Below are 11,532 nucleotides of genomic sequence, written 5' to 3'. Positions count from 1 at the left end.
GACGGACGTGAAACTGGAAGAACACAAACATCTCAGGATGAAGAAGAGGAGCCGTACACGTAGAAGACGAAGACGTCCACTTGGAAACACGAGGAGGTTCCAGATCTTTTGGTGATGAGGGCCGACGCCACAGCAGAGTTTATACGTCATGTCCGGCCTCCTGCTGCTCTACAGGCTCCGCCCCTCGCCTGGATGTTCCCCACATGTTCCTGTTGGTGTGAACGAGTCGGACCCGACAACCTGCTGCTGCTGCTTCACAAACACTAACTACACAACATGTCACTAAATTTTGACGTCTGTCCAAAGACAAAACCTGAATGTTTCAGCAGTAAAATGAAAAGAACCTGTGAAACTGCTTCTTCTGGACTGTGTGTGTTTACGTGTGTTAACGTGTGTTATCGTGTGTTAACGTGTGTTATCGTGTGTTATCGTGTGTTAACGTGTGTTATCGTGTGTTAACGTGTGTTAACGTGTGTTATCGTGTGTTAACGTGTGTTATCGTGTGTTAACGTGTGTTATCGTGTGTTAACGTGTGTTTACGTGTGTTAACGTGTGTTATCGTGTGTTATCGTGTGTTATCGTGTGTTTACGTGTGTTAACGTGTGTTATCGTGTGTTATCGTGTGTTATCGTGTGTTTACGTGTGTTTACGTGTGTTATCGTGTGTTATCGTGTGTTAATGTGTGTTATCGTGTGTTATCGTGTGTTAACGTGTGTTAACGTGTGTTATCGTGTGTTATCGTGTGTTAACGTGTGTTATCGTGTGTTAACGTGTGTTAACGTGTGTTATCGTGTGTTAACGTGTGTTAACGTGTGTTATCGTGTGTTATCGTGTGTTAACGTGTGTTATCGTGTGTTATCGTGTGTTATCGTGTGTTTACGTGTGTTAACGTGTGTTATCGTGTGTTATCGTGTGTTATCGTGTGTTAACGTGTGTTAACGTGTGTTATCGTGTGTTATCGTGTGTTAACGTGTGTTATCGTGTGTTATCGTGTGTTATCGTGTGTTAACGTGTGTTAACGTGTGTTATCGTGTGTTATCGTGTGTTAATGTGTGTTTACGTGTGTTTACGTGTGTTATCGTGTGTTATCGTGTGTTATCGTGTGTTATCGTGTGTTAACGTGTGTTAACGTGTGTGCTGCAGGTGATAGTGGAGAAGGTCTCCGGCTCTCAGATAGTGGACATCGATAAGAGGAAGTACCTGGTGCCCTCTGACATCACAGTGGCCCAGTTCATGTGGATCATCAGGAAACGCATCCAGCTGCCTTCAGAGAAAGCCATCTTCCTCTTCGTCGACAAAACCGTGCCCCAGTCCAGGTGAGAGCGACGCCAACCTTTACTCAGTTCAACCAAGTGGGTCATGAAGCCGTGAAGAGGCCGTTTGGTTCAACCTGCTTCAGGTCGCGTCGACAGTTAACGTGGCTCAATGCGAGCAACACATTTATCACACAACCGGGCTCGGGCCGCGGACCAACATGTGTCCTGTGTCTTTATCTGTTCATCTGTGATTTCATAGTGCGAGAAATCCACCCCCCTGGGAAAGAGGAGGAGGCCACACCTGCCCTCTCCATGAACACCAGACAAAACCCCACAGTTTATCTGTTATCTGTTGAAACACCAGAGCGACAGCGTGGATCTGAGGAATCTGACCTGCTTCCCACAGCGTCGTGTCCCACTGATCATTCACCAGTGACACTCTGATGCCAGCGTGTTCAGAATCACGTACTGGAGCACAGGCTGACTCACGATGGGCCAAGTGCCCGGCTGCACACACTCTGAATGACGTCATGATGAAATTAAATAACATATAAAGAGGATTTGGCAGCAGACAAGGTTTTCTGTCTGCTGCGTTTATAAATGTTCTTTCTTCAGCTGCGTGGTTGTATGACTCCGTGACCCTGAGGTCACTGGGACCAACAAATCGAATCAGTTCATCTGAGTCTCAGATTCTCTCCAAGCGTTCTTAAGACAAAGTGTTCACAAGAGACATGTCACAGTGCTGCTGCAGAACTATCGTGTGTGTGTGTGTGTGTGTGTGTGTGTGTGTGTGTGTGTGTGTGTGTGTGTTATCTAATCAGTGGTTCCTGTTGTGTTGTGTTGTGTGTTGCAGTCTGACGATGGGCCAGCTCTACGACAAGGAAAAGGACGAGGACGGTTTCCTGTACGTGGCCTACAGCGGAGAGAACACCTTTGGTTACGACGCCTTTCACACAACACGTGGTTAATGCTCAACTGAACACCAGTCTCACACACAGACACACACACACACACACACACACACACACACACACACACACAATATGATGACCTGCACCATGATTCTACAACAATTTTTTCGAAAGGCCCAGATCAATTTAATGGTTTAACTGTTTAAAGGAGAGAAATATCTTTAACACTGCCATAAAATAAAATAAAATAATCACCACCCACAATGAGCACATCACTTCTCATTAGTTTTATTAACGTCATCAGTGTCGGACTCAAATAAAAACACGCACATGCATCATTACACACGACACGATCATGCTTCAGTTGGTTTCCGTGCAGTTTTATTGTCACCGAGAGAAATCCTGTAATCATATAGTCAATCAATCATTAATCTCATTATGGATGTATTTATATGTCATGTATTAAGACTTAGATATGTAATTTAACTCCACACGTACACTCCAGCACCACAGTTGGCAACGAGGGCGACTATAAGCATGTGACAGGGGGCGGAGCAGGCTGCTGGCGTGGTGAGCGAGGGGGCGGGGCTGTAAAGTGGCGAGGAGGCAGCGGGTTTAGAGCGTGTGTTCCGCTCAGGGCCCGGGGACCAGCACCAGTCCCTGGGGTGTTGCTAACATTAGACTCCACCCAGGATTCAGACCTGTGAGGCCAACATGAGTGAACTGCTAAAGAACTCCCAACACAAGTTTATTTTTAAGTTTATTTAAATCTGATGCATGCTCTGTATAAAACCTTTAGCAGTTTCCTGTTGTTGCATTGATGGAGTTAAAGGTAAATGACGCGTCACACCAGGTACGTGATCACGGTATAATAAGTTCATTTGAAAGGCAACTTGAAAACACACGTCAGTCGTCCAGTGACTCACTATGTTGCACTGGAAGAGAATCAGAACAACTGTTTACACCCCACTGAGACACAAACACGGAGGCAGCTGCGTGTTTCCTGAGCTGTGACACACACACACACACACACACACATCAAACAGGTGCATGACAACAACATCACGAGCTTCGTTATCCTGAGGTTTTTACCAGACACACAACATTCAACCCTGTCGCTGCAAATTTTAAAGTTGAACATGTTTGTGAATAAAATCACCGGAGGCAGATTTATCCTGAGCAGAGTTTAAATCCCATAAAAACCAAAAGCCACGTCCAGTATTTCAAGCGCAGCGCTGCTCGGGTCTCTGGCTGCGCAGGTGTCCGAGAGGTGAAGCCAGAATCCATCTTTCCTCTCGCTCCTGATGAATCTGTCGCTGGCGTTCTGTCCACAGCTGAAGCTTTTGGTGCTGAATCGGAGCGACACACCTGCTGTTCCACAAGGCTGACTCGAGGCTTTTGAAAATGCTCTGTAGAAGTGTAATATAATGATGACGGAATGCTATGATATGGAGGATTGTTTTATTTCATCTGTGTTGTATGATCGTTAAATATATTTAAAAGAAAACGTAGCAGAGTTTTAGATATTTGAAAAAGGTGAGGCAGCTGGAAGAGCTGACCAATAAAAGTCAATACAAAATGAAACGTGTCTGAATCTGATGTTCCAACATTTTGACTTTTACTTTTTACATTTGGTCCAAATTAAAGGGACCATGTGCAGTTTCTGACCACTAGTAGTGCTATGGAGCAGAGTTCCATTTTTCTTTTGTATCGCACGTGTGAGGACACATTTAACACGATGTACGTTTGTGACAATCATGTTTGATTTCCTGTTGCGCTGATCTACATTAACCCGACCCTGACAACCAGTTCACACCCAGTCCAAACCAGTTCAAACCCAACTTAAAGCAGTGGGTCAGGGTTTGAGAAACCTATCACACAATGTTGAAGAAAGTGATAAAAGAATCCTGGACCTGCCCCAAAGTTTAACGATTTCTTCTTTGACCACATAATTCTACCAAGTTACAATAAGACGTAGTCGTGTTTGTGTCAAAGATGAAAACATAACCCTTGTATTTCTAAACCATAAATGTAAAGACTGCAGCTGTTTTTAAAGCATTAAATACACAATGTGAAGCATCCTGATCATAACCTGCGACAATCTGCTGAGCTGAAGCTGTAACGCAACAGATCCTCAGTCTGTCGGAGGGAAGGAGTTTCTTCTAACGTGGAATCAGAGGAAACTGATTCTCCGCCTGCAGTCACACGTCCTGCTGTGTTTTCAGCTGCAGTCACAACACGTTTCACACACAATGAAAACAAAGCTATCGTCCGAGGACGGAGAACAACGGTCATCAACCTCTGAGAACAGCGTGACCGCGCCGGGCGTTCTGCGGCTGCCAGCAGCGACTTCCTGGGTGACGGAGAGAGACGGACAAAACCAAACAATATTTATCCACAGCTCAAACTTCGACCCGCCAGCTGTTAGGAAATCAACACTCTGGAGATGCAGTTTGTCATTTAATGAAAGTGTCACATGATGAAGATGATTCAGCAGCAGAGGTTTGAGGGATCTCAGTGGAAGAGAAGCAGGTTTCTGTCGCTGCGCGGCCACAGAGGGAACGCCTGGCTGTGCAGCTGCTGCCAGGCCTGCTGGTACGAGCTGGACGCCTGCTTGTAGTCCCAGTAGGTCTGCAGCTCGGTTCTCCTGGACACAGACACAGAGAAGAACTGAGACTCAGAATGTGGTTGTGTGGTGTTACAGCCCGGTGCCGGCTCATTGTGTGAGTTGGGTGGCTGATTGTTCGGTTTACACTTGTGTCATCTTTGTGTTTCAGGTTTTTCTCGGCCTCTGCCTCAGATCAGCTCGTTTTCTGTTGAGCACTTTCTTTAATCTACCTGCTGACTCCACAAACATCTGTCTGTGGAACTCATATCTAACAATCTGCTCATCTTATCGGCTTTAAACGACCAGTGCTCTGCAGCCTGGTGGGGTCAGGTCTTCTTCACGGGGGTCACAGGTGCTGATAAGATTCACAGATCATAAATCACTTTCTCTTTAGCAAGTGGTCTTCAAAGTAAAAGCACAGCGTTCCTTTTGTTGCTGCAGTGCTTTATATTGAGAGGAACTACAGAGCTTTTATTTGGAAAAGTTGTGAACTTGGGTCTGAAGATTGGCTATTGACTAATGGCTGAACTAGTTTTCTTAATTGTAAATAAAATGTCAGTTATGTATTTATCAGCTTCCTCTTTCTGCCTGGTTTTCATTTCCCCCTTAAACCTCAGAGGGACGTTACAGTGCTCATTTAAATGAATCCCCTCATCAGAGTAAGGACGTATGTCACACGATACACACGAGGTTAATGGGTTCGATATTATCAGTACACTCCCACTTCCTGTGCGTTTCATAAGTTAGGTCCTTTCCCAGGTGTCTTGGCTTTGCTCCCCCCCCCCCCTGAGAGATCAGATTCCATCAGTTCCTGTGTGACAGGACACAAACACTCACTATGTTAAACAACAGAGCGTTTGTGTGACAGTGGAAGTCGCCTCTTGTGCCACGAGGGAGTAACTGGATCACAAAAGTGGTTCCATATAAAAATATCTTTCCAGCTCGGCTTATACAACCATCAGACAGAGATATATATTAATGTATAAACTGTAGTGGCTGTTTGTCCTCAGAAAAGAGAACATGAAACTCTTCACTTAAAACAAATGGCAACTGAGGCACAGAGAAAAGGAATCTAACTCTAAGATCACAACCCGAAGGCTGATGGCGTCTCTCTGGTAAATAAACGTGATCCCTTCCTGATCCCGGTCGGTTCTGTACCTGTCCACCTGTTTATCCACATCCTCCTGTGTGAGCCCTGCTGCCGCCTCTTCAAAATAAAGGCATCAATGACTTCTCAGAACCACCTAAACTAACCAGTCAGTGTCAGCTGTCAATCACCACGTCTCAGCCTGTTTTCATCAAATAACTCATTAAAACCAAACTGATCAGAAACATGAACGCTTGAAGAAACATCAGTGAGATGAGAACCACCTGAAATGAATAATAACAAGTTGGAAACACCAGCAAGTGTTGAATTCTATATTTGATGTCTCAGACACAAACAAACAGACTCTGCAGAAAGTGTTGTTAGCGCATGTGTGAGGGGGGGAATCAGGTTATCTGCCGAAACGCCGACTAACAGAGGGACCACTGTTCTGTTCGGATGCAGATTCTCAGCCATCACACACACACACACACAAACACTAAGACACACACACACACAGACACACACACACACGTATTTTTCAGAGATTTACAGACAAAGTGATGATTGGAGATTTTCATTTTTCTTTAGTTTCAGTGTATTTTTTGCTGAGATTCAGTTTGAATCCCTCTTCAGACCTCGGTGAGATTATGAAAGAGCCTTTTGTTTGTCACCTGAGCGAGCCGGGGCGTGCTGACGGCTCCGTGGCTGAAACCAGAGACAGGAATGAGTGGAACAGTTCCAGTTTACACAGAAGAGACCTGGAGACACAGTCACGAGGAAATATTTCACAGAACATTCACTCAGCATCAATCCATCAACTGTGAATTCTCATATGTATCTATAAATACTCAGAGGTGGGAGGTAACTAAGTCATACTGTGTTAATTGTTACTGTACTTTATTTATATACTTGTTTCTATACTAGACAGCTTGTACACCTACTCAGAAAACAGTAGCATTCATTCGTCAGCTGGTTTGAGGTCATTTCATTCTCTTGTGTGTCGTGTGAACGACAATAAGGTGAATGTTGATCTTGAATCTTGAACGTTCTCCCTCCACTTTTCCTTCTGGGACGTTTTTCATGCTCATAAATCTCTTCTTGCTTGAACCTGTTTTCTAGTTGATTGTGTTTCATTTGATTTGAAGTCAGATTGGTTTCAGTGAAAAACTCTTTGAACTTCATTAATGTGACAATGACCTTCACAGGGAAACTTTTTACTTTTACTCTTCGAGTTCGATTCAGAGCCTGAACTTTTATACATTTACTGGAGTAAAGAGGTTGAATCAGTACTTCTACTTGTACTTGAGTCGTTTTTAACAAAAGTATCTGTACTTGAGTAAAGAATGTGTGAACTTCTGCTACCTCTCTATATGATCTAATGTAGAATGAGTGTGTTTTGGCTCCACCTGGATTTCGCTGTGCCCACCACCTTCTTTGTGACTCCGTGCTTGTAGCCGTTGGCAGTGACATCTATTGGCTGTTCAGTCACATTACACCAACTGATGGCTGAAAGGAAAAAACAAAAAGGCTTAGTTATTCTGCATTTAAGTTTTTCCTTTATATTATTAATTTGACTTTACAAACGTAGATTTGATCCTGGCTCGTTCTGCGTGACAGATATTGGGCTGTATAACACTACCTGCCCCACAGGGGGAGACGCGTCCCTGTGTGGCCTGGTGCTGCAGCTCGGTCTGGGCCTGGCTGAAGCGGAACTCCAGGCTGGACTGGAGCAGCCCTGGTGGACTCACAGAGAAACCAGCAGGGAGGTCGGTCACATGGGAACATCTGAGGAGCACATGACGACTAGAATCAATATATTGGTATCAGAATTTTTGACTCCCTAATATCATACTGCCCCAAACATCTATTTCAGTTGGGTTCTATCCACCATTTTCCTCACCTTGTCACCAAAGCTCTGTGCATGGCCTCTTTGCTGTACGGGCACTTCCCCACCACCACAGTGCTGAAGTATAGCGCCTCCTGGAGGTAATGGGACAGCAGAGCACCCTGGAAGCCCAGCACTGCCCAACGGGACAGTTTGTCAGTACAGGACAGGGAGAGAGTCGGTTCACCTCGACCAGGCTTCACCCGAAGCACCCCTGTGCTGTGGTACCCCGTCCCGGGCTGCAGGGGGTCGGCTGCGCCACCAGGGACACACTTGGCCCCTGTTCTGTGAATGTCAGGGACCCGACAACTCAGTCCAGCGCTGTCAGAGGGGCCTCTGGTTTTTATCTCCAGCTGTGCTGAAGCATGTAAGACAGTTTCCTCTGGAGTTTCTGTGGCGTGGCTCTGAGCTTGACCTTCACTTTTACATGAATTTGAGGGGAATGATGTTTTTGTGTCTCCTCTGTCCTCTGTCCTGGTCTCTGCCGTCTCCTGTTTGTCCACACGAGCCAGCTTGGTGTGTGGCCCTTCGCTTGGATCCTCAGATTTCCTTTTCAAGTCTCCTCCTGCTTCCGTCCCTTGACGACTCTTTACAGAGGCGACCGGGGGGCAGGGCTGAGACGGGCTGTCAGTCATGGGGATGATGGAAGCGTCACCACCTGGTAGAAGACAGGAAGACTGATTATTGATTGTGGACCACACAGGGACAGTTTAGCTTCATGAATGCTGATAGTTTTTTGACTTAAAGCTCCCTGATCAACACGGGAGATTCAAGCTTTGTTCTTCATATGAACAGAAATAACATATAACTTGATTTAAATCCTGTGGATCGTGTCACATAAGCTGCTGGAAGTCATTTATAGGGCTGAATTAAATTAATGCAGATTTTCCAGAATTCAATTTGTATTTAAAGGATCAAATATCAATTCTAAAAAACCCTGAGACAGTATCTTATATAGTAGATATCTACTGACTTCTATCCAGCTCTGCTCATTGATCCGAACTCTGTGAGACGGCAGGTGTAGTGAGAGCAAACTGGACTCACAGGGAGTGTGACTGGTAAAGAAGAGGAAGGAGACTCCCGGCTGAAGCCTCCACTTCCCCTGCTCCTCAGACGGACAAAACACAGAGCTGTCATCTCCACTCACAGCCCCGTGCAGCTGCTGGAGCAGGTATCTACACACAGACACACACAGACACACACACACACACAGACACACACAGACACACAAGTAACAGAATGAAGAAAACCATATCAACATGCTACAGACACACATTCAACTGAATAAAGACACAGACCTGATACATCCTCTCCTGGCAATGACTTCTGCATGACTGTCGTTGAGGACATCACCTGCAGGGATAAAAAGATTGTAATGATGATTTGTTATGGTATATTTCCTTTAGGTTGGGGGGGGGGGTTTGCTTTGGTCCAGTGTCGGCACCTCAAGTCCCTTCAAACACTCCTAGTTGTGAACTGAGATCTGAAACTGAGAGACGACTGAAAACCAGCACTGGGGAATGAATTTTTCTATGAGAACTGCAGATAAATGAATCCACATTTTGAGCTAATGAAAAACAAAAACAGAATAAATCTATTATAATCAACTCAATGGGAGAAAAGGACAGAAAAAAGACACCAGCTGTGGTAATAAAGTTAAAAGCACACACACCATTAGGACTCATGTGTGTCTGTCCAATACATTTGGTTCCAGTTCCCAGGGAAACGACCTCCGTCTTAACTGTGAAAGAAAAGAAAAAGATCATATGGATTAAAATGCCATTTATAACATATTACACCTTTAAAGATCCTTGTCTCTCATATTCTAAACCGATTCATGGGTTTGTGTTGATCTCGTACACGTAGAGAGATGAATTTACTCTTTATATCTTTCTACATTTTGTACATGGCTCTTCGTCTGTCCAGGGAATGACTTTAAAATCTTGCTGTTGGTTTAGAGAAAGCAGTGAATGGTTTAGTGACAAAACACATTTCTGATCCGCTGCTATGTTATAAGACTTTCCTGTTTGTCACTGACTTTATTAAATCAAACACGTCCTCATTCCTCACACCGCACTGTGACCTTCACTCTTTAATTTCTCATTGAATCAAGTTATTCATTGTTATTCTCTGTGTAAGTCTTTCTTTTTAAATGCTTCTTTGTTGTATTGTGTTGTCACGGTGCCTTTGAGGAAGCCATGTTTAATTTGTAAACAATGAACAGAGGAAGTTCCAACACAAACCTTTATAAACTATGATGGCAGCGCAACAAATGAGATTAATAGGAACAAATCAATAAAAGGTAAATAAAGAACTGAGGTCAGTCTGCAGCTGATTATTTCATCTTTTATTCTCTTTTTAAAAGCTTTCATTTGTCATTGTCTTATGTTGTCGTGATGTATTTTATATTTTTGTGAAGCACTTTGAACTGACTTGTTGGTGAAATGTGCTGAGATGAGTTTTATTGATCCCCCAGAGGAGATGGAAACAAATGAGATGGAAACACAAACTGTTTTATGAGCGACAGAAAGGTTAGAGTTGTTCCCAGTGATTTATAGATGAATCAGAATCCAGGAGTTCCCTGTGTAACGTGTTTCTGCTCCTCGGTCGAACCTGACGCAGCGCAGCGGCGGAGCTGCAGCACCGCGGCCAGCAGGGTCCACTCTCTGCCGGCCTCGGGCCTCCCTCTGCGGGGCAGCGCCTCCAGACGCGCGTAGCACAACCGGGCGATTTCATCCGCGTCCGCCATGTTGGAGCGACGCCACCGGACCAACTGGGATTTAATGAACGGAGGAGAAGTTGTTTAATGGATCACAAACCACGTGACAGGAACAAAAAGAAAGTTTTAAAAGATTCAAACCGGTTTAATAAACAAACCGTTCTACCGGAAAACTGCTCGAGAAGAAGAAGAAGAGGAATCACTTCCGGCCGCTGCTACCGGATGACTGGTTTACCTTTCACAATAAAGATCCTTTGTTTCTGGATTACAGATTATTACAGATTATTCTCTATTGTTCTAGTTTTCTCATTGGGAGCAAAGATAAAAAAGATCTGCAGGTTTTATATTAGCTTAAAAAATACAAGACAGAGGGAATAAAAACATTCTGAAAATATACCTGACTATAGTATATAAAAGATTATTAATATTACACTGAAAAATCCTAATTAAAAATACATTAGGGTCATATTATTATTAATATTGTTGTTGTTGTTTTGCTAATATATTATAAAGATTTTTTGTAATATTCACACAGTCTTTTGTATCTCTGTGTAAAGTACATTTTTACGACTTTATGTACTGTAAATTACAGTTCCATCCTGGACAGTGATCACATTTTACAAGGTTAACATGTGTTAAATATCTTTTCTGGTGACTGGCTGTGGTACAGGTCATAAACTCTGCCTCCTCCATGTTGGGAGATGGGACATGCAGCAAACCAAAAAAATGTTTTTCAAAGATGGTTTCTGTCATTTTATGTAGTTCTTATCTCACTGATGTTTGTTCAATGAGTTATTTGCGATATGGTTAATTAATGATATAAAAAGACGTCATGATTGACAGCTGAGACTGACTCCTGATTGGTCCAGCTTGTTTATTGACAGGACCTACAAGATGGCAGCACTTGTATCCGAGATATTTTGGCTTCATTTCTAGACAGTGGGAGGAAGTAGAGACACAACCTCCATCTTTATTTACAATCTGTGAGACAACAGCATCCAAGAGTGAAGCCAAAACATCTGGACTGCCCCCTGGTGGCCGGCTGCACAACGAGTCATACGCTGCA

General features: G+C 44.0%; 2 protein-coding genes across 3 annotated transcripts in view; one reads left to right on the top strand and one right to left on the bottom strand.

Annotated features, from left to right (window-relative positions):
* gabarapl2 (GABA(A) receptor-associated protein like 2) overlaps positions 1-2,253 on the top strand; it is an 8,090-nt gene extending 5,837 nt beyond the window's left edge. Inside the window, exons 3-4 of the mRNA XM_034589327.1 lie at positions 1,144-1,316; positions 2,110-2,253. Of these exons, the coding sequence (XP_034445218.1) occupies positions 1,144-1,316; positions 2,110-2,224 (288 nt within the window). The 3' untranslated portion in view covers positions 2,225-2,253. The remainder of the gene's footprint in view (positions 1-1,143; positions 1,317-2,109) is intronic.
* Positions 2,254-4,646: 2,393 nt separating this feature from the next.
* adat1 (adenosine deaminase tRNA specific 1) lies at positions 4,647-10,725 on the bottom strand. 2 transcript variants are annotated; one of them, XM_034589291.1, is made up of 10 exons: positions 10,633-10,725; positions 10,361-10,531; positions 9,420-9,488; positions 9,046-9,100; positions 8,792-8,922; positions 7,763-8,405; positions 7,502-7,647; positions 7,269-7,368; positions 6,534-6,620; positions 4,647-4,814 (listed from the first exon to the last, which is right to left on the bottom strand). In XM_034589291.1, the coding sequence occupies exons 2-10, from the start codon at positions 10,494-10,496 to the stop codon at positions 4,682-4,684; spliced, it is 1,500 nt and encodes a 499-aa protein (XP_034445182.1). In that variant the 5' UTR covers positions 10,497-10,531; positions 10,633-10,725; the 3' UTR covers positions 4,647-4,681. The 2 variants fall into 2 exon arrangements, with proteins under 2 accessions (XP_034445182.1, XP_034445183.1); XM_034589292.1 differs by having other exon boundaries at positions 7,763-8,049; positions 8,122-8,405; positions 10,361-10,660.
* Between the last annotated feature and the right edge of the window lie 807 nt (positions 10,726-11,532).

The sequence above is a fragment of the Hippoglossus hippoglossus genome, chromosome 6, assembly GCF_009819705.1.
Source record: "Hippoglossus hippoglossus isolate fHipHip1 chromosome 6, fHipHip1.pri, whole genome shotgun sequence".
NCBI classification, from domain to species: Eukaryota; Metazoa; Chordata; class Actinopteri; order Pleuronectiformes; family Pleuronectidae; genus Hippoglossus; species Hippoglossus hippoglossus.
This window is presented reverse-complemented; position numbering and strand designations above follow the sequence as displayed.